A 26,576-nucleotide genomic window follows, 5' to 3' on the forward strand; every position below is an offset into this window, starting at 1 on the left:
AGCCCCTAAAGTGTTGCCGAAACCTCAGGGCACCCAGCCTCGGAGCTGGGATGGGGATGCTCCAGCAGGAAGCAGAACCCGGGGGGGGAGGTGGCCCAAGTGCATGGAGAGGCACGGGAGGAAGGGGCTGTGTCCATACCCCTTGCCAGGCTAGCTCTGCAGGTCCCTGCGCGGCTGAGGCTCTCCCTCACAATCAGGATCACACTGAAAGGTGCCGCTTTCCTCTGGAGGGAAGCTGGCTGCAGCCACGTTCTTCACTCGCTCTGCCGGGCAGGACGGGGGAGCGCGCAGGTGGGGCTGGCGGAGCAGAGCTCGCCCTGTGTGGGAGCCGCCTGCAGTTCCTGGAGCTTGTCCTCTCCCCAGACGGTGCTTTTCCAGTTGTCAGAGCAGTTGTGCACAGTGGATGGGATGTAAATTCACAGTGTTGTATGGCAAAGGCATCACTCAAACAAGCAGACAGCATGCTTATTGGGGATGCTTCCCATCCAATAAAATAAGCAAAAACATCACTGTTAGAGACTCAACCAGAGCAGATGCTCTGGCACCCACGGGGCTGCTTCCCTGGGTGAAGCTGTGTCACTGTCTGGAATCCAAAGCAGTGATAAATCATAGGTGACCTTCAGTAATTTATTACTGCCTTGTGCAAAACACTGCTGTTTCTCTGGGCCAGTTCCTGGGTATCTGCCTGGGATCACAGTAATTCCAATCTTTAGCATTGTAATGGGTTTGTCATGGGTTAGATAATGATAAAAGGCTGGGGATGTAGGGGAACGGCAGATACTGAGCTGCTGGAAGCAGAGCAGTGCGTGCACCAGCGGCAGCTACCACCGGCATTTGCTGACGTGGGAAGTGCTGTCCTGGGCTGCTGGGTCTGCAGAGCCAGGCAGGATCGCTCAGAGGCACCAGTGGCTCTTCTGTGCTGGGACGGGGAGAGGTTGTTTCTAACATTTTCAGATTGCCAGGCGTTAGTAGGCTCTGGCCTTCTGCTGCACACTCTGTTCATAGCAGTAAGACTAATGCTGTTAGTGGTAAGTGATGGGAGAAGCGCTGAACACTTTGCATTGTTTGCGGCATGGCAGATGTTCCATTAATGATACGGAACAGCTCAGGGCGAGCGCTGTGGGTTTAGATTTCACAGCGATGTGCTGAGCTCCTGCCCAAATGTGGAGCCAAGTTTGGAGGCAGTGGGGCAGGAGTTGTAGAGCTTGTTGGTCGCACACGTGGGCTGTTGGGGTAAAGCCGTGGGCCAGAGCCACATACTGGGGCCGTGGTGGAGTGGCGGGTGCTTGGTCCTTCAGAAACCTCGGTGGGCACCTATTTGGGTCTAAAATACAGGTTTCGGTGCTTCAGCTTGGACAGACAGTCTTGCACTGTTCCCCCCGGCAGCAGGGGTGCTCTGTGCCGAAACGCAGCAACGGCTTGGGACCCTTCCTGCCGGCGCTGGCGCGAGAGAGTGGCCGACAGTGCTGTCGCAGGTGTGGTGGCTCACGGGGTTTGCACTGGTGCCACACCAGGCCTGCAGGCCCCTGTCCTGAACCGCATCCTGCTTGCTCTCGGATGCTCTGCCCCTGTGTCAGCATTTCAGCGTCTAGGAGGACTCTGAGGATGCCCTGCGACGCTCAAACCCAGGCCAGCCCCCAGGTGCCAGTGCCTGAGTTTAACCAGCTTGCTCTGTGTCCGCGAGAATAATGTGGAGTTGGCTGGAGTGAATGTTATTTCCCCCAAAAAAGTCACAGGGAGAGAAAAGACTTTCTAAAAGCAAAAACTTCCCCTGATACTTCAATTGTGAGGCAAAATTTACATGTTGATTTTGGAAATCAATAGCAATTCACACATAATTCTCCTGTGCTGCTACAGGTCATCCATCAGCTTTGGGTCTCTGCTCGATAGAAGCCATTATTGGTTTTTGTTTGTTTGTTTGATCAATATTAGTGGTTTGTTCAGCTGTTCTCCAGGTCTGTATTATAATGACAAATTACAGACTTGTGGGCTTTTTTTCCAAATAGTCTTAGAAAATGCAGATGGATGACATCATTACAGTGCCACTGAGCCAGGACACACCAGCAGCAGCTGTGAACATCTGGGATGAAGTGGTGCTGAGGAGGGCATGTCCCCGTGCAGGTGAGGACCGGGCGAGCCTGGCTTCGGGTGAGCAGGCCGGACCTCCGGGAGAGGCTCGGGCACGCTGCTGCCTCCGTGCCCATTCATCCTCCCCCACGTCGTTTATCCTTGTGCCCGATGACAGGCTGGAAGGAGCAGGGCTTGTCAGGTATTGCTTGTCCTTCTCTCATCTGCCCCGTCCCTCGCCCACGTTCATCTCCTGGCCACGTCGGGGGCTCCCGTCGCGACGTGCCGGAGGAGCGCGCGCGCTGGACGGTGGTGGGGTGCACCACAGCGAGTGCCCTTGGGTGGCAACTTCAGGGGACGGAGCGGCCATGCAGAGCCCGGAGCCCCTAGGGGCACAGGAGGGTCCCGAGCTGGGGTGGGGGGGTCGCCTCAGGGAGCGTCCCTGAGCCCAGAGCTGAAGCCGTCCCAGACCCGCTGGGCTCTGCAGGTACGGGGCTGTTTGCCAGCACCGGGCCTGTGCTGTTACGGGCAAATTACTTGTGGAACGCCTTTTTAGTACTGAAAGAAGTAACTTGATTAGTAATTATTGGTGCAGAACATTTGGGGAGCCTCTGCAAAAGGCGAGGACGGGCTGTTTCATGAGCTGCCTGTCAGTTTTGTCATCTAATTATAAGACTGTTCAGTGCCAAGACTGGACAGAGAGAGGGAAAAACCCCTCAGTGTAATTGTATTGGTCATATTTTGTAGCCACTAATTACTTGCTTAGCAATTAATGTTTCTCTGGCTGGCTGGGGAGTTGTCATGGCCTTGGCTTGGGACAAATAGCTCAGTGCTTCTCGTTGCACAGCTTCCAGACTTTGTTAAATGTGCGGCTGGGTGGGAAAGGGGATCAGCCCCCCACTTTCACCCCAAGCAGCCCCAGCCCTACTACAGCTGAGCAGGACGGTCCCCTCCGTGTTGCCCGTCCACTGCCGCAGAGCCGGTGGGTGCTGCCCTGGCGGAGCTGCTGCGGTCCTGGGTGCACCAGTGTGCACCCCTGGGTGCGGGAGTGGGGATGCCGGTAATGACCATTGTGCTCTCACCCTTGTTACAGCGGGAACAAACTGATTCTTAATCTGTGTGTCTTGCCTTGCCTTTTCACGGCATGCGTATGTAGTATTCGCTCGAGAAAGATGGATCAGGGTTGGCTCTTCCATACGGGGAAGGAGAGGCCGGTGCTGGGAGCGGGGTGCTGCCATGGCCGGATTGGGTTGGCCACGCTGCGGACAGGCAGAGTGCAGGCAGAGCACAGGCAGGCTCGAGTGGTGCAGGTCCCACCGTGTGTGCTGGAGGGACGTCACTGGGATTGCTCTGTAATTTTGCTTGTAATTTGAAATGTGTATAGCTCCTCTGGCGAGCACAGCCCCCTTCCGCTCCGTCCCTGGTGCCGGGGGCTCCCTCCCTCGGCCTCGGCAAAGAGGGAAGAGGCTGGGGGCTCCCCTGGCCCCATCCAGAGGGGCTGGGCAGCACCGCCGGGGCGCCCGCTCCCGGGGCCTGTCCTGCACCGGCGCAGCAGGGCCGAGTGCTGCAGGTGCCTTTGGTTCGCAGCGGGCTGCCATCTTCAAAGGGAGCACCTCTGTAATGTGCCACGCAGTCCGAACCCACGAACCCGGGTGCTGTGGCTCCCACTAATGCTGCTTGTGGCCACTCTGCGGGTGCAAGCCAGGGTGCAGGCGAGGCAGAGGAGAAAGGCAGAGTATGACCCTGAAGGAGAGGAGCGACAGGCACTGAGGTTATTTATTGTTTACTGTTTGCTTCTAACAAACATCATTTTCAGCTTATTAATTGTGGAAGGACGTGAGCTGGGTGAAAATTGATTTGGACCCCACCATCTAAGTGGTCAAACAGTTAAGTACCTATTTTACGCTCTCTAAACAGACATGGTAATTTTTCTCTTCACACACTGTTTTACACCAGCTTAATTCCAACAGTAAATTGAAATCAAATGAAAAGCAGCTTTCCAGCCCAGAAGGTCTTTCTGGCACGTGTGCATGAGAATAGCAGCCCATGTCAGGAGATGCGTCCTGAAGCACCGGGTAGCATAAACAGACAAGCAGAGCCAGCAGACAGACGGAGGAGAGCTGTGCCTGTGTCTATAGTTGTTCATGTCTTGTTTGTGTGAAGTACATGGTGGAGCTACTACCATTACCATGGTGCTATTACAAAATGAGACTGTCTTCAGCCTTGCAGGTGGCCAAGCCATTTTTTGGTCTCTGTTGGCCTCTTGCAGCCAATGTCTCAGTGTCTCTTGGCTCCCAGCTTTCTGCTCCAGCCCTTCTCCCACCAGCCTGGCAGCTCTCGGCAGCAGGTCTGTGCCGGTTCAGTGTCCTGAGTTCTGCGAAAGCTCAGATGGTCACAGCTCACCCCATGCTAGCGTCTGTCCCCCCACAGACCCTCATGGGTGGTGAGAGTGGGTGTCTGCAGGTGAAGTCAAGAGAAATAGAGAGGCAGGGAGAAGCACCACCTGAGAACGATGTGTTCTGGACAAGGGGGGCGATCCTTCACAGCACAGAAAGAAAACTGTCCCGGTTGTCTGCAGCGTGGAGGTGAGGACGGCAGGAGCTGGCAAAGGAGGCAGAAGCCGCTGAAGCTCAGATCCACCTGCAGCTGCCTGGCCATGGTGCATGGGGACCTCCAGCCCCGCAGCACAGGAGGGAGATGGGAGACTGACAGTCACCGGAGTGCAGGTGAGGGACACGCTGGTGTCCAAGTCTGGGACAAGGTGCTGGGCCTGGGGTTGATGGCTCCACCTGAGCTCAGCATGCTCGTAAATCAAAATCTTGATGTGAACTTTAGCAGCATCCATAAATTCTTCATTTGTCATTATTAAAGATATGTCAACATTGAAAAATTGATTTATAGCTGGTAATTTAGATCATGGATTGTCTCTGATACAGTAAACTATTCATATCCAAAGCCCATCATGCAGTTTTCTACTTATTAGGAATTAATGACTCATAAAACAGGGCCAGAACAGGCTGTTAGTGTGAATGAAGGGAAGGCTGTGACTGTTGGGGTTTCCCTCCTGGATAAGTATGAAGGAACCCCTGATAAACAGCTAATTGGGTCCATACAGCCTTTTGAACACACCCTGGCTGGGCTGTGCCTTGCGGTGGGTCCTGGCCCCGCTCGGACAGCTGGGGCTCAGCGGGCTGCCACCTGCGAGGCAGAGCCGTGCCAGCCACTGTCAGGCTGCACCACCAGGTGCTCTCCTCTTAAACTTTACAATACATATGTTAAACCTCCAGTTCTTCTCTGCACTGGCAAAGCTTTGAAGTCCTTTATCTCCAGAAAAGACCATCTGCTGCTTCAACTCCATGGAAATGGCTTTCGGCAGATAAAAACTCTAGTTTATCATTTTAATTCAGCACCAAATGCCGTGAAGTCAATAATTTATTGTGCAGTTTACAAGGTATTTCTCCAAGTCTCTAGTATGGCTGTTGTTTGTTTCTAATGTTGTAGTGATTTTGCATTTGTGTAAGTGCCACAGAATTGACATTATATAGCGAGACAGATTGTCCTGTCTTAAACAACGTCTCATAGTAAACTAGCAACAGCTGCTAAATTGATATGCTGTGTTGACGTGCCTTCATAAATAACATATTAAGTCCTAAAATAAAACTCTTTTAACATCTAAATTAAATGGAATCAAAGCTTAAATCGTCAGCTAAATACATTTGCAGACGCCAGGCCATTGTGCTGGTGGTGGGCGATGGGGCTGGTTTCGGCAGTGGGAGCTGCAGCCTCTTGGCTGAGCCAGGCTCCCTCTGCAGCCGCCAGCGAGTGCGAAGGGAATACGAAGTTTCAGGTGGGAGTTCAGGTGAGGTTTACTAACAAGGCTCGTTAAGAGAAGAACGTGGCTCCCTGCAAATTGCACTCCTTGGATGCCAGGAGAGCTGGGAGGGGTGACAAAACCCGCGGACCCTGGCTGCCTCCCCTCCTGCTGACTGCTCTCTAGCTCACCCGGTCTGCCCTGGCCGCTGCCGGGTCGGGGCTCCCACGGACGTGACGCTGTGAAACCGTCTCCTCTTTTCTAGGACCACAGCATTGCCAGCCCTGCCTGTTTCTGAAAACACCACCGGGCAAATCTCTTGACTGCTTCGGAGGTGGCGTCTGTTGCTCGTGTTTCTGTGTGGTCTGCGTCGGTGACTGCAGCTCTCGGCCGGAGTCTCACCCCGCGGTGCGGGCGTTCATGTGTGCTCGGTGTGCGGATGCTCGTACGGGGCCATTGCAGACCTGGGTCCGGCAGGGACGAAGCCTCTCCCCTGGGTGGAGGGGACGCCGCTGAGCGGCTGCAGTGGCATCGCGTGTCCTGCTCAGTTTTGGAAGGGGGAATGGTTCTGAGAATGGGTTTGTACCAAATCGTTTACCAATTTGTTGGTTTCTTCTGGCTTTGTAGAGGATGTTTTGCATCCCAGTGCCTGATTAATAAAACCTCTGCTCACCCACTGTGACAAACTATTGTATTTTGGTTAAAATATTCCAGAGAGATACTGGTGTGATAGAATGTGCAACATCATCTCTAATAAGCAATTATATTTCATAATATGAATTAATTAAAATCTTACACTTAAACCTAGTACCTAATTACAGACCTTTTAGCTTAATAAAGATAGAGTGCGGAAAGGGATAATATATATGGTAATTATTGAGTTAAGCAGAATGTAATGTGCATCCGGGGCTCGCCTAGGACGTTCTCAGTCAATACTTAATTACTTTACTGCTCTCTGAAGTCTATGTGGCATCTGGCTGCTCTGCTCTGCTCTGCCTCCCGAGACACCGTCACTGCTGTGATTTGCCTGTGGCTGCTCTTCTGCAGTGGCCAGTGGGTGAGCGGGACGCCAGGGCAGGGGGACGTGTCTCGTGGGACTGATGTGCTGTGGTGGGTTGCAGCCAGCTCTCGGTCCATGCCTGCGGTGTGGCGGACCTGTTCCGCACTCGGCCCAGCCCGTGGCATGCGCTGGTGGCCCAGCTCTGCCTGGTTCCTTGCCACGGGGCCTCTGCACTGCTCTGGGCTCCGGCCATGGACCCCACTTGGTGCTGCTTCCCAGCCCTGAAAAACTGCTTGGGGTTTCCACTATTGGTCTGTTCTGCAAGGAGGCAAATGCGTTACGAGGTGCGGGTCTGTGCTGGCAGCTGGCAAAGCTTCCCGGCCCCGTGCAGCCTGGCGGCGTGCGTGGCTGGCATGCCCCGCGGAGACCCTTTGCTTCTCTGGCTTGCCTTGATTGAGCGTCGTTCCCGGCATCGCACAGCCCTTACGGTAACACAGAGAAAAAATGTATTTAGCAAGGCTTAAGGTCAGGTTTGAGAGTTAACAGTTACAAGGTCAGGAACAGAGAGTTACAAGAGAAAGCAAAACATAAACCGCAGTCCTATGCCGAGTGCAAGGGCCAGGCTGCTCCCTCGGCTCCGGTCCCCGTGCTGCCAGGCTCCCACGGCGTGCGGCAGCACGAGGATGTGCAGAGCCCCGCTCTCTGCCTGGGGCTGCCTGCGGCCCCATGTTGATTACGCTCGCTGCCTGCGAAAACAAAGGCAACACTGCTGGTGCCTTGCTACGGGGCGGGGAGGGATGGGAAGTCATCTCAGACCCAACTGCCTCGTTCCCTTATGGGGATGTTTGGTGAGGCTAAACCTTTCCGCAGGCGTGTGAACAAACAATCCCGGAGAGCTGTCGGCATTGACTGCAGCCATCCTGGTGCTGTAACGACCGGCCAACAGCTGATGTGAGCTTAATGACTGACTGGCAGGCAATGGGACTCGCTGGCTGGGGAAACTGGAACTTGACACAAAGCTAGAGGTGTCCAGCTGGAAAATTCTGGCTTGTTTGGGAAAGGCCACTGCGATGCCCCAACACCTTGAGCTAGCTGGATTATGAACAGCTCCAAAAAACTAGCAGTAAATGGAAAGTGGGATAAGATGTACCACGGGTTCCTCAGGCTGTTCCTCAGGACCCTGCGGATCCGGGCAGGCTGTCCCGAGCGGCGAGGCAGGCATCCGAGCGGTTACTTGCCAGAGAATGGGAGTGCAGGAGATCTAAACCGCATGCATTGCAGTCAAACATGAGACAAACTGTTGGCTAAAACTCAGCAAACTGTGATTAGAGCAGGAACGGCAAGGCGAGTAAGAACTGGGTAAAGACGGCAGCCACGGGGGAGTGGCGTGGGGTGGTGGGGATTTGGCTGGGGACACCCCTCGGGGCTGGGACATGCACTGCAGGCCCAGGGCACTGATGGCTCGGGGTGCTGGAATATTTCAGAGAAAAATGCAGGAGTAAGGTAACTGGGATGAAATTTGTTACTACAAAGTGCAGTGCTGCGTTTCAGGCCTGGCAACACTTCCTGCGGAGTTCATCAGCAGGAAACAGTTGCACTGGAGAAAGACCTGAGTTTATCAGTGCGTCATAAGATGATTCCCTCTGGCCTTCAATATCACCGTCCTCTGGCCTGCGGAAAATGGCCTGAGCTGCTTCATAAGGAGGTTTTTCCAGCGGACGCAGAGTGGCCTTGTAGGGTTGTGCAGAGCGGCTCGAGCATCGCGCTTTGCGTCGCGGGTGCCCGTTCGCCCTCTGACGCCTTTGGGCTTGCTGCGGGTGGAGGGCTCGGTCCCACCCCTGGGCACGGCCGCGGCCAGGAGAGCACGTCGGAGGGACGGTGGCAGGAGAGGCCCGCCTGCTGCTGACGGTGCGCGGGCCCTGGCACTGCCTCCACCCCTTCAAAGGCAAAACGCTAATTTTCTGCCTGAGCAAGGAGAGCCACTAATTGTGTGCAAGTCCCTTCCGTGATATTTGATTTGTGCTTCACGCAGCACCCCTGCAAAGGGTTTGAACGAGGATGAAAGCCCCCTTTTAGGAAGAGAGGCTGTATGATTAAGCAGCTCTCTTCCTTTTCACTCAAGTACTGCGCTGGTTGGCAGCTGCTCTGTGCTTGCAATAATTATGTCAAAGCCTGGGGTGCCATCAAGGGTCTCCGACCATCTGCAAGTGAAGAGCTTCTTTCCAATTACTAGCACTGGCATCCCATGTCCTCTTTGGTCCGAGCTGATGTTTGCTGAAGGATATTGGAAGAATTAGTAGATATATTTCTCTCTAATCCTGTCCCAAGCAACAGCAAAATCAAACTAAAAAGCACCAGATTGTGTGCTGTTGTTTTAGGCAATAGCCCAGTGGTATTAATGAAGGTTTTTATCATTCTGGGGCTGCATTGATTTAGAGAATGAAATATCCAAGGTAACAAAGCTGGATGAATTAAAAGCTTAACAGCATGAAGAGGTATTACAGCACCACAAATTCTTCGGGAACTTGCCTGGGTTATCCCATTCCTTCTTGAGACTGTCCCTGCCAGACAGCGTTATCCTTCCCTCGGGGGTTGGGGATTGAACAACAATGCTCAGTTTCTGGATTTCCTCTTTCTAGGAAGAGGCTTTAGGGGAAGACTGTGGCAGTGCTGCTGCTTGCCCCGTTCCTTGCAGGCAACAGCTGCCTGCCTGCCCCAGCTCCCCGGTGCGACCCGTCGGGCGCGGGGATGGAACTTGCCCGTCCCCACGGCCAGAGAAGGGGTGCCTTGCTCACGGACACGCTGCAGCCAGGAAGCGGGCAGAATGGCGGAGGGGTTGCACTTTGTATTTGGGAGCGTGGTGGGGCTGTTGGGGGGGGTTCAAAAAGCCAGGAGACCATTTGTCACTGTCTGTGTTTTGGCTTATATTTGATGAGCCAAATAAGATAAAGAAATGGACTGTATTTGAAAAGGTGATGCTTCTGCATTTCTAACGGGCATGAGCAAGCAGCTTTGGGGAAGAATAGCAGGGCGTGGATGTTTCTGAGAGTATTTTTCAGTCTTTGCTCTTCTTTCCTGGCAATATCAGCAAGCTCTCAAGCACCTCTTCTCTCTAATCTAATCAGTCCTAGGGAAACAGGATTTGCCGCAGTGTCTGACCACTTAGGTACCCACCAGCAGAGTAAATACCAGATATATTTTGTGAGAATGGCCAAAAGCTATCCCAGCACCTTTTAATGAAGAGGCAGGGTCTCCAGAAGCTGGACCTCTCCCTGCTTTTGCTGCTGCTCCAAATTCCACCACTGCTGGCTTTGAGCAAGACTCTGGCAGGCAGGTTCATCGGTACAGAGGAGGATATATACGCGGGGAACTCCAGTATCAAGAATTAATTACTGTCGTCTCTAAAGCCGAGTGATGAGGACTGATACAGCAGCTCACCATACAGCTCTGTACTGGTGCTTGTGTGTGTTTATAAGGGTAAACAGAAAAAGCTTTTCAAAGAGCGTAGACAGCCGCTTGTGACCATAGGCCAATGACAAGACATGCTTGCAGCCACTGTGGTTAAAAATGCCAGTTTTGAAAACGTAGCTTTGCTCCTCCATGGGTCTGAGCTCTGCATCGGCTCTGGCTGGTCCCCTGGGATGCAGCCTGTCCCTGTCCCGTCCCTCGGAGCCCGCAGGTGACGTGCGGTGGTCCAGACGCCCGCCTGCTCCAGCCGTGTTTCCCATTTCCACGGCCGGAGCTCACGAGGAGGTGACATGCATCTCTCATCCTCTGCCTCTGCTGCAGTGCCGCGTCTGAGCCAGCTGCACGGATGCCACTTCTGAGGGCTGTGGGGAAAGGGGCTCTCCCGGGCGCGCGGAGCGGCCAGATGAATCGGAGTAGGGGGTGCGCAGCCCCTTTCTCCTCACGAGCTGCGTGGCTGAGCCCGGCAGAGGGGCGGCTGTGCCAAGGGATGGGGACAGGGGCTCAGCCAGGACTTGCTAGTCCAACTCTGGCTTCCAGGTGGCAGGAAGAGCCCTAAATTACTGCTAAATTACTACTCAATTTCTTATGGACCTGGTCCAAATGCCACTTTCCTGACTACATCACACGTGTTTTCCAAGCAGCGACCAGACTGGGTGGTAGGGCAGGGGAGATTTGATTAGCCTTGTTAGTGCTCCGCTGTTAAAGCTCAAGTGATGGGAGGTAATGGTCCCTCAGGGCCCGTCTGTCTGGGGAGTGTGAACCTGGCAAACCTCTGGCTCTGGGAGAGGGGCTTCTGCTGGATGCTCGCCTCCACCGGGCCGGGTGGGCTGGCCCAGGCAGGGCAATGCCGCAGTGCCATGGGGCACGGGATGCACAGCCAGCGTCTGACCCAGCACCCACGCAGCCCAAGAGCTCTGCTCTCTGGCGAGGGACCAGCTGGCAGGGATAGGCCACCCTTAGGGATGGCTCGGACACTTGGTGTGATGCTGCTGCCTCCAATACGGATGGCTGCGGCTCTGTCGTGTTAAATTGTCCGGCAGATGCCTTGGCCTCACAGACGTGGTGGTGAGGTCGGCCGGCTGGGATAACATAGGAGCTGTGTCGCCGGAGCCGCCGCCGCCGTGCTGTGCTGCGAGCTGCAGTGCTGGGGTTTCCCTGGGGATGCGTAGGGGATTTATGGGTGTCTTCCAAGGTTTTCTCCTTTATGATTCTTGATTAGTAGATAAAAGGCCCATTTCTTCTTTTAATGGAGTCTCTGATGTTAATGGCCTCCCTCCAGTCAGATTAAGGTGCTTTGGCCTGTTTTACTCTAATAGAGGATGATTGAGAAGCGTCTGGCTGGTTCACAGTTGGCTTCCTCGCGTGTCTTGCTGTGCCGTGCCGCTGCCACCCCTGCCGGCGCGAGGCTTCCTGGAAATTAAAAAAAAAAGGCTGGAGGAGCTCATCTCCTCCCTTCGCAGGGGTCCAGCGCTCCCTCCTCCCCGCCTCTTCCTTGCTGCGGACGCGTCTCGGGACCGTCCCAAGGAGCGTGTGGCCGTGGGATGGGAGCAGGGGAAAGGCTGTGCTGGGGCTGCGTCCACCCTGCTGAGACCCTGGGGCAGCTGGTGCTGCAGCAACTGCCTTCCCCGGCGTGCTGTGGGAGCCGCGCTGCCTGCCCTGCCTGCCCCTGCCTGCCCTGCCTGGCCCTGCCTGGCCCTGCCTGGCCCTGCTAGCCCTGCCAGCCTCTCCTGGCCCTGCCCGCCCTGCCTGCCCTGTCCGCCCTGCCTGGCCCTGCCAGCCTCTTCTGGCCCTGCCCGTCCTGCCTGCCCTGCCTGCCCCTGCCTGCCCTGCCTGGCCCTGCCTGGCCCTGCTAGCCCTGCCAGCCTCTCCTGGCCCTGCCTGGCCCTGCCAGCCCTGCCTGCCCCTGCCTGCCCTGCCTGGCCCTGCCAGCTTCTGCCACGTGCTGCCGTCCAAAGGCAAAGCAAAGCGCCAGAGACTGCAGGATAATCAAAGCTATCAGAGGCACTCGTGTGTGCAAGAGAGAGTGAAACGCAGATGGATGGAGGACCCTGGGGAGTGGGAGAGAACAAGTGGGGATGTGCCCGTGACCCTTCTGAGGCCGGGGCGGAGGGCAGCGCAGGCTGTGGGAGCCAGCACGGGGGCCCCAGCATACCTGTGCCCCCCTCAGCCACGGGCTTCTCTGAATCAGCATGGAGCCACTCCCCAAGCTGCAGTCTTGTTGTATTAACAAGGCACCATTTCTGCATTTTAAGTGCGTGCTCCTTGATGTTGTCCTGCCTCTAAATGATCCTGGAAATGTATCGTCTACTTAACTACCTTTTAATTAAAAGTCAGGGATATTAGAAAAGAGAAATCAATTCCTGTCACAATTAAGACTTGGTTTGAACAATTGCAGCATGTTTCAGCGAAGGATCCTCTCTGGACTTATTGATCTGTATTGTCATAATGTCTGCTTTATTACCATGGCTCAGACGGTCCTAAATGAATATTTCGCCTGAATTATGCATGTCATCTGGCAGGCAGAGGAAGCTGCCTGCTGCCAGTCAGAGTCTGCAGAGCTTCCAGGCCCCCATGCCTGCCGACCAGGGCCGGGGCTGGGGCGAGCAGCCTCGTCCGCTATGGTGTCGGGCTCGTCTGCGAGCATGATGCACGCACCGAGGGCCCTGCGCCTGCTCGAGCAAGCTGCGGTCTCAGGGTTTGCAGCCCTAGGAACCGTCCCAAAGCCTGGAGGCAGCCGTGGCGAGCGGTAGCGGGCGAGCAGAAATCAGCAACTGGCAGCACCCACTGGAGCATCCCGCGCCCAGTGCGATGCCGTGTCTCCCTACTGACGGGCACAGGACCAGGACCAGGAGGGCAGGCTGCCGCGAGGCTGGAGCCTTCCCCGCAGGCTGCCACGAAGCTCCCCCCACCGCCGAACCTCCCTCTCGGTCTCCCTCTGCAGAGAGGGGCTGTGGGGAGGTCTCCGGCGCTCTCGCCTGTGGAAGTGATGGGAGAGTAGGAGGCTGATTAATCAAAATCTAACATGATGAAGGACCTTTTTAAAGGTAGAAGATGTCCCAATTGTGGTTTCTCTGCCCTTTAAAAGTTCTTGAAAACTAGGGGGTCTTAGAGGAAAGAAAATTGATTTCTCGTGGTTTCTTTTGTACGTTGGGGCAGAAAGTAAATTCAAAGGGGCCCTGACATGAAAGTCAGAGTCTCTGCTGCTGCGGCTGATAATGAGGTCTCTCACAGATAAATCAAAACACCTGGATTTCACTACTGGTTTAACCCAAGATACTGGGATTAGGAAGAAGAGAGGGCATGTGCTAAAATCTTGTCTGCTGTGAAAGCAGCCTTGGCAGCGGGCATGCCACAGCCCCAGTTATCCTGGGGTCAGGGCCGTATCCTGCTGCCTCGTGCTGCCTGGCACATCCAGTGCTTCCCTGCAGTTTCTGCAGAGTCTGCCAGCCTCCACCAGCTTGCCTCTTGCACCATCATTGCTCCCTCTCTTGCTGTGGTCCACCGGCAGCGACTCCTGTAGCTGATTTCGCTTCTCCTCTGCGCTCCCCCTCAGTCCTGCAAGCTGCCTGCTCGCCTGCAGCCGCGTCGCCCAGCCTTAGGGGCTGGGGAAGAAGAAACCCCCCGGCCTTGACAGCATTTCTGATAAACCAGTGGCTGTGGCTCCCAAGGCTGCAGCCTGCTAGATACGATTTGCTTTGTGATAAATAGGATTCACATAATAATTTGTGGCTCTTGTTAATGCTTTTAATCTGCAGACCTCAGGAGCACTCAGGCAGGGAGAGGGGAGCCAGAGAAAACCAGGAGAGAGAGAGATGTTCCGAAAAAAAGGAAAGAAGCAGAGAAAAGTGAGTAAGATGAACTCTTTACCTCTCTATCCCATTAGCACATTCACCACAGATTGCAAAATCCTATTAGGAGCAGGCCGCTTGCAGAGCTGGAAGGCAGCTCGGGGCACGCGCTGCCGGGCAGTGGCTTTGGCTCTGCAGCGGTGCCCGGGCTCTCCCCGCTTGCAGGCTGTGCAAGCTGGAGTGTCGGGGACGGCTCCAGCCCTGCCTGCCCCCGGCCCTGAGTGCCTCCTCCTGGCCGGCACAGCCTCCAGCTTTGATCTTTGCTCCTCTCGTTTGTGGGTTAAGTGGCTCTAAGGCTCCGCGTTCGTGCCTTTGGTGTATGACTAATTGAAGAAGTGTCTAATCTTGTCCTCCACCAATTTACCTTTACGCAGCCTGTGATTAAACATGCTGTCAGCCGCTGCTGTTTACAGATAATAATGCTGCTTTCTCTCCATTCCTACACTATCAGCCTCATTAGGAAGGTTTACGGATAAATTAGCCAGTCTGGGATGTCTCAAATGCATCCGCTGAGCACCGCACCCTCCGACTCCGTCTGGCCGGGTGGTGACTCTGGTGACCCCGAACCCCTGCGTGGGGCAGAGACCCAGCCCCACTCCAGGGTGACCCCCAGCTCCGGAGCCTAACTGCTGCAGCCATGTTGGCGCTCTTCATGGACACCCTTTCAGGGGTGCAGCCCCTCACTTTTGCTACCAGACTGGAGACAGCAGTAAGTGTCTGGGTTGATAAAATTCTTTCTGATGCTTCATTACAGAAGAATCTGCAATACACGCAAAAAGATGCTCTTTTTCTGCTCTTGCTGAATGAAACGTTCATACATTTCCAGAGAAAGCTCCTGGTACGGATGGTGCATGGCCTTTCAGCTACTGTAGGAACAAACTGCAGCTGCAGATGGGAACAGGTTGTTTCTGCCATTTGTTATTCTTTCCCCTAATTATAATGCAGATTGGACACTCTCTCCAGCATTTCCTACCTTTCTGTTTATTTAAGCAGTATTTTTGCAAACCTACATGGCAATCTCGCCCTGGGATGCGAGTGCACTGTTATAATGAAACCGAATTTATTGCAGGCCTTTTCCCCCAACGCCCCTTCCACTGGTGGCCAGCGCTGAGCCAGGGCTGGGAGCAGGGCAGAGCGTGGGTCCGGGGAGGGTCCCTCTCTCCATCATGGGGACAGAGCCGGCAAGGACCCCCATGGCAGGCATCCCAGGGGACAGCGTGGCCAGTGGCTGGCGGCCCCTCTCTGGGAGGCTGCATCCAGCCCCGGCACGGTGGCAGGCGGAGCAGAGGCACCCGCGGGCACGGGAAGCCATCCAGCTCTCTGCTGCGCACCGAGTGCTCCGTAATTACCGGAGAGCTTTAATGGAGCTGGACACACTGAGCTGGTGCCTTATTTAGAGTCTGCCGAAGTGCTGAGTCCTGGAGTGCAAAATGCATCTAGGAATTAGCCCCAGCTGGAGTAAATTGCTAATTATCATTTGTGAAGGATATTACCCTCTTTTATCATGGACAAATGAAAAAGACTTGCTTTGCATGACCTGCCTGTCACCCTCACCCCGAGACTATGGGATAATTGGCGAGTGCCTTGTGGTGATTGAGTTACAGAGCAAGTCCCGAAGTGTCTTTCTTCATCAATGTGTCATGCAACTTGCATCTTTGATTGCCTAATGAATAAAAGCCAGAGCAGCATTCACCCCCAGGAAGTCCACTGCATCTCAGTGCCATAACTTCAGTGCCCTTGTTGTTAAGGGACGTTTACTGCCACTTTATTGAGGGGTCAATAAAGTTAGAAATCTTGGTAATTGATTTTAAATGGTGACCAGCGCAAAGACTTAAATGTAAACAAGCTCTTTGACAAAGAGGGGAAACGCTGTGAGACAGGGAAATCCAGACCTGAGGCACGCTGGCCCTTTGGGGTCCCCCCTCGGGGGTGTGCGGGGATGCACGCACAGAGCTGTGGGTCCCCTTGGGAGCCGCGTGAACCAGCCTGGCACTTACTTAGTCTTCAAATTCACAAAGGTTTGGGTTGCAAATTCAGTGCAGCCGAGGGAGATCCAGGAAGACCGTGGGCTGCGGTGAGAGCTCAGCACCAGGGCAGGCGCCGGCCTCTGCCGTAGCCGCTGTGGAGCGTCCTTCCCTGGCTCTCGAGGCCGGACACTCGCCTTGCGCTGTTGCACAACCAGCAGGACTGGTCTGTCTGAAACGCGTCTGCCCAGGAGTGATGGCCACACGCTGCAGATGCCTTTGTAAAACATAAACAGCCTGCTGTGAAATTATTTCCGATGCCACTGAAAATGAAAATCCTAATGACAGCACTTCAAACAGAATTGCTGCAAATCTCTATAAGTGATTTTAATGAAACCAGCCAGGAATACAAGGAGAGCAAATCAAAGCTAGGACAACTCCTTTGTTCAAATTACATGTAATTGGTATCAAAATTATAATAATGGTTGTTTGCACAATTATACTTGAGGTATATCATCATTTCTACCACAGACCTCAGCTTTCAGAGGCTCAGACACCTGAGCTCTCAGTCTGCAATTCTGTCTTTCAACCAGAGCAAGAGAAGCAGCAGCAGAGGGGCAGTCTGAGTGTGAAGAAGCCCGTCTGTGCAAAGACCGGGGTGCCGGTGTCCTGCCCTGTCTTTGGCACCGCCGGCAAAGCATCTCTGCAGGGCAGGACCTGCCTCCCCCGGGGGAGCTGGGGCGTCTCCCTGCTCGGGAACCCCGCACACAGCCCGGTTATAACTGTGCTGCGCACGCCTGCATCGCGAAGGTCTGCACTTGCTGCCAGCAGTAAAGGGGCAGAGCAGCTCCGGGGTCCTGCTGGGGAGGGGGTGGCATCGGCGCCGGCGCTTATCGGCTGTGGGAGCGCAGGAGGTCGGTATTTCTGATCCTGCTGCTCAGAAGTGACCGAATGGGTGGGGCAGGACAGAGTCCCAGATTCAATATGTTTACTTTAAGTAATTGGACATTAATTAGCACTAAATTACAGCTGGATTCCTCTGGAGCTCTAAATTACTTTTCTCTTGGCACCAAATGGTTTTCTCTCGATCAATGCCGCCCAGGTGAGTGTCGAAGCCATGGTCGGTGGTGACTGCCACGACCCTCAGGGGACGTGCCAAGTCCCCTGGCTGCCACATGCTTGGGCGTTTGAGGAGGAGCAGTGCTGTGGCTGAGGGAGGGCAGGGTCCGTCCGGCGTATCGGGCTGGTGGCCGTGCCGGGCACCACGACCAGCTGGGACCCCTGCCCCTCTCCTTGCAATCAGCAAACCTCCACTGCTCCACGCCAAATGCTGGAGCCACCCAGCTGCCGGGATGGGTTTGCTGCAGTTTTCCCACGTGTCCGCCATTAGCAGGCAATGCCGGCTCTCTGCGCCTTCATGCCGCCTTTTCTGCGTGCTGGCTGAGCAACGCTTGGGCTGGAGTGACCTTTGAGAGCAGAGCCAGAAGCACCAGTTTACTCAGCAAGGAGCAAAATTAACCAAACCCTTCCCGTGCTGGGACAGAGCTGAGCAAATGCAAACCGTCATTTTCTCTTGTGAAAATGAAAAAGTAATTATTTCTCCTCTGTGCATTCCAGCCCTGCGTCAGCCCCGCGCGAGGCTCTAAGTGCCACCGCAGGCTGGGATCGGATTTGTCTGGCTTTGTTACGGTCTGGGCTCCCTCAGCTCTCCAGCCTCAGTAATTTATACACGATTGTGTGACTGAGGAAAACCTCCTATCAAGTAATTGATTCCCTTTGTTTATTTGTAATCCTTTGAAATCTCCTTTCTGATACTAATTACCTGCCCGGGGCTCTTGCCCGGCCAGCCCCCGCTGCAGGTGGGTTTCTGCCTGGCCGCCCGTGCTGAGCCCGCTTACGGCTGTGGAGAGGCAGGAGGCATTGGGGGAGCCCGGGCAGACCCCCCGGAACTGCAGGGGCTGTGGCTGCCCTGGATGCTACCTAAGGAGAGCCTGAGGGTGCTGGGCTTGCCTTCCCCCAGCAGCTGGCGGCTTCGCTGGCATCGTACTCTTGGCACTGGCTACAGCTCTGCACCCCTGTCCCCACGTGCCACTGACACCGAGCTGCACGGCTGTGGGTCTGAGTTCCCTGGGAATGGCACAGGGAAGATAATTAATGCATGTAATAAATCTGCAGAATTAGGTGCCCCGTCTGCACTTGTGCATCCGTTGGTTCCTCCCCCACAGAGGTAATTACATCAGATAGCTCTTAAAATAGGTGCTTTTTCCCTTGCAGGGGTTTTATGACTGGAGCTGAAGGCAGCACAAGGACTCACACCTAGCCTGGGCTGGGGCACCCTGGGACGGCCGGGTCCTGGGAGCGCTGCTGGGCAGGCACGGCATTGCCTGGGCCAGGGCCCTTCGTAACCCCTCGGCGCCAGAAGAGGTGAGGCAGAGCCTTGACTTGCCCGTGTTGCGTCCCTGTGGCTCTGCCGTGGGCTGCGGGCGATGCACGGCGAGCAGAAGCAGGGGACGGGCTGCTGCCCGGTGGGCACGGGGTCGCAGAGCTGCCGCGCTGCTGTGCGCGGGCGGTCCTGCCCCCGGCTCCGGGGGGAGCAGGCAGAGGGGCGGGAAGGGCGCGGGGCACTGGGGGAGACCCGCTTCTGCCCAGTGGTTTGCACTGACCTCTCGTCTTTGCCAGCTGCTGGGCTCCGCGCAGCAGAAAGCACAGCGTGGCATCACCCTCCGTGAGCCCTCCTGCTGCTCCTTCGAGGTGGGGAGAGAGTAACGTTTTCCACGCACGACTCCTGAGCTCAGTAAATGCCTTGGCTTGCCCTTCAGATTCTGTCACCAGATTGCAGCGCCTGGATCCCTCCTGTCTGGTTCTAATTAATAGTGTGTGATAATTTGTCTCCAGTTGAGTTGGAATTTAACGCTGAATGGATCCTTGCCCCCAGTGAAAGGCTGGGTTGCATATTGATGATGACAGAACGGAGTATTACTTATATAAGTATAATGATCTTACGCTGCCTGGAGCTCTGGATTTTCTCAGTATATGACGAATGTGAAGCATTTAAAAAAATTAGACACTTACTATATTTTACATTATTTTCTAGAACATGGATCTCTGTGGGCTGCCTAGAAATCCATTAGCAAGAAATGTAAAGATGCTTAAAGGCATTTACCCAGATTAGCTGCCTTTATGTAGTCAAGGATCCTTTATGTGATTACCTTAAAAGCTAAAGAGCTGCTGCAAAACATTTGTAGTACAGAGATCCTGAAGCAAAGAGTACACATCTGACAGAAAAATTAAACTGTTAAAAACAAATGCATAACTCTGGTTGCTTTTATTTTCAGACAAACAACATAGAAGGTAAAAGCAGTTAATACACAGGGTATTTTCCTTTTGCAGCCCACAATGCAGGGATGTGCAGCTTTGATCATGAGATTTATGGGGAAGCTTTACATTAACTTTTATTTCCGCTGTGATTTCTACCAGTTAGCAGCGAGGAGATGGTGCAGGGATGAGACAGCGCTGTCGGCAGCAGGCTGTAAAGGCACTGGCTGCGACGGAGCATGGTCCTCCTGGGAAGCGGTGTCTGAGCCCCAGGATCAGCCAGGATTGGCGAGGTGGCGAAGGTACCCGGCGCGGATCGTTTGAGACGCACTAACTGCCGCTTTCCTGCGTGGGATATTTACTTAATGCCAGATACATTTGTGCTGTATTGCTGCTGCCTGCTCCTCTCTGCTCTGACTCCGGCATCGTCACAGCAGAAGCAGCAGAACTCGTCCTGGAGCATGTTTTTGTGACATGCCGAAAAGAGCACGAAATTGCACAAATCCCTTGTTTTCCATTGTAAGAAAATCCTTTCAAGTGTGGAAGAGGAAGGAGAGGTGCAAAAGCTTCTGTGAGGTTTCTGCCTGCTCCTTCTTTCTTCAAGGGCAGCTCTTACAGCCACATACCGAGGCCCGCATCCTCCTGGCTCCTTTGTCCTTTAGCATAAAAAGTCATTTGTCAGCAAAAGAAAAAAAGTTTTGTTTTTCAGTCCAGATCTGGCTGTCCTCCCACTGAGACTTTCAACTCTTTATCTTAGGAATTGATGGTCTCGGATTCTGATCCTCTTTCCTTGGTGTTTGTATTGATTTTTTTTTCCAGGAGGGTTATTTTCACTGTGGTTTCAAAACTATCTTTCTGTCTCCACTTACAGCAGGTAATAGCTCAGCTCGGCGAATTACACATTTTCTGGGCTGTGCTGGCCCCAGCTCTTTGCAGAAGTTCCCCTGGCAATCTGGAGCCTGGATAACCAGGCGTCTTTGCTTTCCCACTCTTGTCTCTCCAGGCTCTTTCTGTGGCTGTGGTAGCACTCGGGAGTCGGGTAAGGGAAGCTGCCCGCATGCTGGATGTCAGTGACAGAGGTGACCAGACAACCCAGGTGTATTCCTCTTCCTTCAGTTACAGAAGCTGGCCCCTGGTTACGCCGCTGGTGCTCAAGGCGATAGCTGGTCTGCTGTGCCGTCCCGGGGACGGCATCCCTCTGCCTTGCTTGCTCACCTCGTGGGGCCGTGTCCTTGGCGCTGGCTTGGCTGTGCCGCAGCCCGTCTTTGGGCTCAGAGGCCTGTCCCTGGTCTTCAGCTGTGCCTGATAATGAATAAATCCAATAGTCTCAGTTTAAAAGGCTGCTCTGTTTCCTTCACCCCAGCAATGGCTTTTAGTCATCCAGTCTTGCCAAAGAAAAATTCATGAGATCATTTCCCCCAAACAACATGACACTTCAAAATCGTAATTAAAATACCTCTGGCTGTTCTAATATTAAGCTTTTATAAGTGCTTGGAATAATATTTCAGATAAATGGAAAAGCTTTGTACCCTATTAGCATGACATACCCTTCTTCTAGTGAAACATACCTCTAACATCAAATCCTCCATATACATTGGAAATACTCTTCCCTGTTTGGTCCTTCAATGACATGAATGCGTACACATCCCGTGGGTCTCGGTGGTGAATGGAGCTATCCCAGGGGCCTGTATCGATTTGCTTCATGACATTAATACCTTCCAATGTACCAGCAGCAAGATCCTGCGCATGAATACTAAATGGGAGGCTGTTGTGCCCCAGAGGCTGGTAAGCAAGATCCCATATATTATACCATGTGAGTTGTGTGTCATATTAGAGCAATCTAGTTTTAAAGGGCATCTTTCAAGCACAAACTAGCTTTTTCCCACACTTGACTGATCACAAAAATAACTGTGATTAAAGGTCAAGTGCCTGGGTTTTTCTATTTTACTCCTTAAAAATGTATATGCGAAAGAAAACCTAGAAGTTAACATAGCATGAAATTGTTATGCAGTTATGAGCCTTTAACGACGACTAAAGACCACTTTTCTTCCTGGGTGGCTTGAAAAATCTCCAGTAATAATGGGTGACTTCTTTTGGTTTCCACTTGAGGAAGATTATAAATAAACCCGGTCTTTTACTTCTCTGCCCTGTAATGTGATGGAGGGAGAGTTTTAATCATATGAACTTGTGTCCCCAGTCACCAGGACTGTACCCCGGGCTTGCCGGGAGCTCCTGGGCTGCAGGTGCGAGGCGGGAGCATCGGCCGGGCTCGAAGCACCGGTGCAAGTGGAGCTCTCCTGGATGGAAAGAGCATCAATAAATGGACAGGGATTTTCCCGACGATCAAGTGAACACAGAGAAAAGGTAGTGGCCATGTTTCCAGAGGGGCTGAGAAATGGAGGGAGAGCTGGAAACACCCTCCGGCTTCAGGTGTCCAGCTGGGTTGTCTGCATCCCGTTAACGGATCTCTCCCCTGGATCTGTCAGGCTACAACCAACGTGGTAGCTGAATAGCAGTTTTGGGGGCTGAGCTGGAAAATGGGGGGTCGATGCTTTGGGGTGGGAGGGGAAGACATGGAGAGCAAGTAGAAATATTAGAGGTATATATTGTCAAATCCAATTGTGAATCCTCATCATGCTTGAAAAATGTTTCCTCCATTTCTGCAGAATGGCCACAGCAGCATCATCTTCCTCTTAACTGGCCAAGAGCCCCAGATTTCCAACAGATTCATACTCAGATGCAATGCCTCCCAAACCTCTCGAAAGCAAACATGCTTTAGGTGATAAAAACACGCTTGGAAAGGCAAGATTCCTGTGGAACAGGTTAAAGAAACATTGCACTTGGGGTTTTGAGCTGGTACCTGGGTTGCTCAGCATTCCTGATCCTGCAGGGACTTTCACATATGGTTAAATGCACTCACGTGGGTAGTCTTACTGACTTCAGGAAAGGAGTACTTAGAAGCTGGGGCATGAGGCAAATGAACTGCAATCACCATGTCTAATCTTATTATGCAATGTGCAAATCTGAGTCTGACTGGCAGCAGGCTTCAATAGGATACCTGCTCCAGTAAAATGTGTGAGGCACCGCAGAATTCAGGCTTTAGTGTCTAACACTTTAAGGTGTTTAAGTGCAGTGTTTTTGTGCAGACACATGCTCTTCCCCTGCAGCGCTGTGTCCCCGCCAGCTTTTGCATGAGCACATTCACTGCCCCCCAGCAGCCCTCACCGCACCTCTCGTTTCATGTGTGGGTTTTGGTTTAGCTGGGCAAGTCCTGCTGCCAGCGTGACCCAGCCCTCAGCTCCCCGGGTCCAGACACAGCCCTCCTCTCTGGGTGCTCCTTGCGCCTGCCAAGCCAGCATCCAAGTCCCACGCCGCCCTCACTGGGGGTTGCCAGCTGCGGCAGCGAGGGCTGGGGGTGCCCCTCCAGGGGGCTGCAGGGCTGAGCGCAGGGCTTGGCCTGTGGTCTGAGCACCCACCACCGTGAACAGGGCCTGTGCACGGGGTGCCATAGCCCAGCCAGGCTGCCTTAGATGGACACTCAATATTTTTATTCCAGACTTGCAATGTTTTACATTTGACAGCACATAATCACAGTGAAGGGAACATCCCACAGGAACAAGTGTTGCTACATAAGCAAGCCTTGGTGTCACGGTATCAGCCATCAGGTGGGAAACTGATGGGCATTCAGCCTGACTAAATTTTGCAGGGACCTGCAACACCTACAATTAGCAATAATCGAACCTCGTCGAGTTCCTCCCCCGGTGCAGGAGGCTGTGGGCCTAACAGCATGCACCTTGCCTGCGATGAGCTGGGAATTGCCTCCCCCAGCTCAGCCAACCTCACCACAGCCTCCCAACGCTGTCCTTACCGCTGCAGCGCAGCCCTTCGTGCAGGTCTGGCAGGACCTGCCCTGCCTGGGGCTGCCTTTTCCTGGGGTTTCTTTCTGGCCAGTCTGACTTTTATGGCAGCTGCTGGGCTTGGAGGACCTTGAGACGAAGCTAGGAATCAAATTTCAACCTAGAAAGGCAGATCAGAGGGCTTGACATAAAACTGGCATTCCTGGGCATCGCATGCAGGCAAGGGCAATAATAAGACCTGCCCCGCTGCTCTCCTGGGCCCTGTGGTGCAGAAATAAGGCTCTGACTCGCCACTGGCTGCCTGTTAATGGCAGCAGGGAGCAAATGTCATCTGGTGGGGGGGCCCACAGCACTGTTAGTTATGGCTGTGACCACAAGGCAGCAGCGTCTCAGCATCAGCAAGGGCTGTCAGTGCCCCAGCAGTCCTTTGGCTTCCATGGGGAGGGCAGTCCCTGCCCTCAGCAGCGGTACCGGGCAGCCCAAAGCTCAGCCCTGCTGTGCTCAGCCCGTTCTGGCAGGAGCCTGCCCCACAGATCGTGCAATGAGACACAGCTGGGGGGGGATTGGACTGCAGCTGTCATCAGTAGGCTTCAGAGTGAACAGCGCTCCCAAGCCCGCGCCCGCCCTCGCCCTCGCCCCGCCCCTTCCCGCCGAGCGCCCCGGCAGCCGCCGCGGATTGGCCGTGCCGGCCCGCGGCCACGCCCCGGCGGCGGCTGGCGGCGGCGGTTGGCGGCACGGAGCGGGGGCGGGGCGCGGCGGCCGGAGCGCGGCGGCGGCGCGGGGCGCGCGGAGTTGGCGGCGCCATGGCGACGGCGCGCGGCGGCGGCGGCGGCTTGCCCCGGGCGCTGCCGCTGCTGCTGCTGCTGCCGGTGCTGCCCCGCGCCGCCGCCGAGCAGGGTGAGCCGGGGCGGGGACCGGGCGGGCGGAGCGGCGTGGCCGCGGCACCCGGTGCTGCGGCACTCCTGGCCGTGCCGTGTCCCGGTGCTCCGGCACCGCTGGCCGCGCCGCGCCCCCCGTGCCCGGCGGCCTCGGCGCTCGGTGCCGCCGCATCGGCTCCGGCGTTGGTCGCCCGCGGCGGGTCGGGCTGCGCGTTGCCGTGCCCGGTGCCGCCGGGAGAGGCCGGCGCGGCTCGGTGGCAGGGCCGGCGGGTCCGCTCCAGTGCCGGCGGGTCGGGTACGGGCGCGCTTCGCCTTCCTCCTCGCGGTGTCGCCGGCAGCCTCCGCGGGCGCGGCGCGGCGGTGGCTTCTTGGGGTGGATGTGCCGCCGCTCTCCGGGCGCGGGGGAGCGGGGACCCGCGGGAGGAGCGGGACGGGGCGGGCGGGTGCGGCGCGGGGGCTCGGCGGGTCCCCGTGGGGTGGCCGGGTCAGCCCGCAGGGTGCCGGGGCGAGGGGACTCGGGCGTCCCGGTCCCCGCGATCAGCAGAGGCGCTGGGAGGAACGAGCTCCTGCCGGGAACGGGCCGGGCTGCCCGGCTGCAGCGGTCCTGGGGGCAGCGCTGACCCCCACTGCAGGCAGAGCCCCGTACCGCGGCCTCAGCGGGGCCGGGACCTGGGGAGAGGGTCGAAGCCCCGGGTTCTGCGTATGCAGGGGCCGCGCTGCCGCGGACAGAGCCGTCCTGCCCCAGCGCCGGGAGGAGCGTCCTGGAGCGCTCGCTGGCGAAAGGACGGGCCGGGGATGCGCCCTCACGCACGGGCGTTGTCTGGGGTCTGAGAGGAGGCACAACTTGCCAGTCAGAGATTGTTTCTGTTTGCTAGCTGTGGAGGCATCGTGGAACTGTGAATTTGGGGGAAATACCTCTTCCTGTCAAACAGAGAATTAGCTGTTTTGTGGAAAAAGGATGTAGTCTTTCAGGGAAATTCTTGTTTCAAAGCAGCCGCCAGTATCTTTCAGTTCCAGGAGATACGCACGCTACAGGCACGGTACAGTTGCAGCATTGGCTGGTGGTGTCGGAGGGATTGTCCTGCAGGGTGCCTTGGGAAGGACTGCAGCCTTCCCTGGACGTCATCCCCCTTAGGTTAGGGTGCTAATCGCGTAACTGCGAGGTCTCCTCTGGATGTGCAGGCTAGAGCTCTGCAGCGCGAGTCCTGCTCAGTTCGGTGCTCGGTGCTCACGGGATGACGCGATGGCTGGCGGAGCTGGGACAGGAGCTGCTCCCCGCACTCTGGGACCTGACCCACCACTCAGGCAGTCCGGGAAGGGGTGCACCCACTGAGGCTTCCCAATGGGCAGGCGGGTGGATATTCACTGGTGTTTCCTGCGTTAGTGAGTTTGCTTTCTAACGTGTTGTCTTCCCTGCAGTTGTCCTGCTGGACTCAAAGGAATCGCAAGCGGAGCTGGGCTGGACCTCACACCCGTCAAACGGGGTAAGTGCGGAGGTGGGACTGTCCCTCTGCGCTGCTAGACAGGGTCTGTCTTTTGGTGCTCAGCAGTATTTAAAGTCCACATGTGGAGCCGGTGGAGGGGGATGGCAGCCACGGGGTCTCCTTGAGCTGCAGCAGGTGGGCAGCTTGGCACGAGCTCTCGTGTTGATCAGTGCTGGGCACCCTGGAGAGCAGAGCGAGAAGTGAACTACTGGTTATGTGAGTGGTACAACCAATGTGGACAGCTCCTCAAAACGATTTTTTACCCTCCTGTAATAAGCAAATAAACACCAGCCAGTTAAGGCTTTGTATTGTAGTTTGCATGCCAGCGTGAGCTCCTGGGGATCAATCCAGCTCTTGGAAGAGGGCTGTGGCTGGGGTGGGGTTGTCAGGAGCTCTGCATCATGTAGGGTTGGTTTGATCAGGTCCTTGCTTTGCTGCTAAGGTCGGTCTATAGCTGCTTTCAGGAGAGTGTGTTGGGAAACTCAGTTGTGTTCCTTGCTTTTGGTTCATTTTCCAGAACGGAAACAAGCCATTCAGAGGGAATATGATAGATCCTGGAGTCATCTGCATTGCCCAGCTGTTAGTCTGCAGAAGAAACTCTGTTTTGGGTACATTTGGCAATCTTGCATAAATTTACCCACAGAAAGAATTGTTTTGGGAAGTTGCCAGGTCATCCTTAAGGCTGTGAGGGTTGAATCATCATTTTACTAATCAGAATCTCTGATGGTAACTTTGGGGAAATACTGTTTCACTTGCAGTCAGAGGATTTGTCCTGTTCTAGTTCAAACTTCTCCTGACAGAGAAGCTGCTCCTTACTGTTTGTGAAGATATTTGTCCTTGTGTGATAGTGTGACTGGCGTCCCATCTCCTTGGCCATCTTTGAC

General features: G+C 55.0%; 1 protein-coding gene across 1 annotated transcript in view; it reads left to right on the forward strand.

Annotated features, from left to right (window-relative positions):
* The window catches only part of EPHA10 (EPH receptor A10), a 79,837-nt gene that overhangs the window by 14,978 nt on the left and 38,283 nt on the right, over positions 1-26,576 (forward strand). Inside the window, exons 3-9 of the mRNA XM_075173881.1 lie at positions 14,102-14,191; positions 14,949-15,095; positions 16,690-17,072; positions 18,433-18,582; positions 18,838-21,203; positions 24,189-24,227; positions 25,628-25,692. Of these exons, the coding sequence (XP_075029982.1) occupies positions 21,140-21,203; positions 24,189-24,227; positions 25,628-25,692 (168 nt within the window). The 5' untranslated portion in view covers positions 14,102-14,191; positions 14,949-15,095; positions 16,690-17,072; positions 18,433-18,582; positions 18,838-21,139. The remainder of the gene's footprint in view (positions 1-14,101; positions 14,192-14,948; positions 15,096-16,689; positions 17,073-18,432; positions 18,583-18,837; positions 21,204-24,188; positions 24,228-25,627; positions 25,693-26,576) is intronic.

Source organism: Calonectris borealis, chromosome 25, assembly GCF_964195595.1.
Source record: "Calonectris borealis chromosome 25, bCalBor7.hap1.2, whole genome shotgun sequence".
Taxonomy (NCBI): Eukaryota; Metazoa; Chordata; class Aves; order Procellariiformes; family Procellariidae; genus Calonectris; species Calonectris borealis.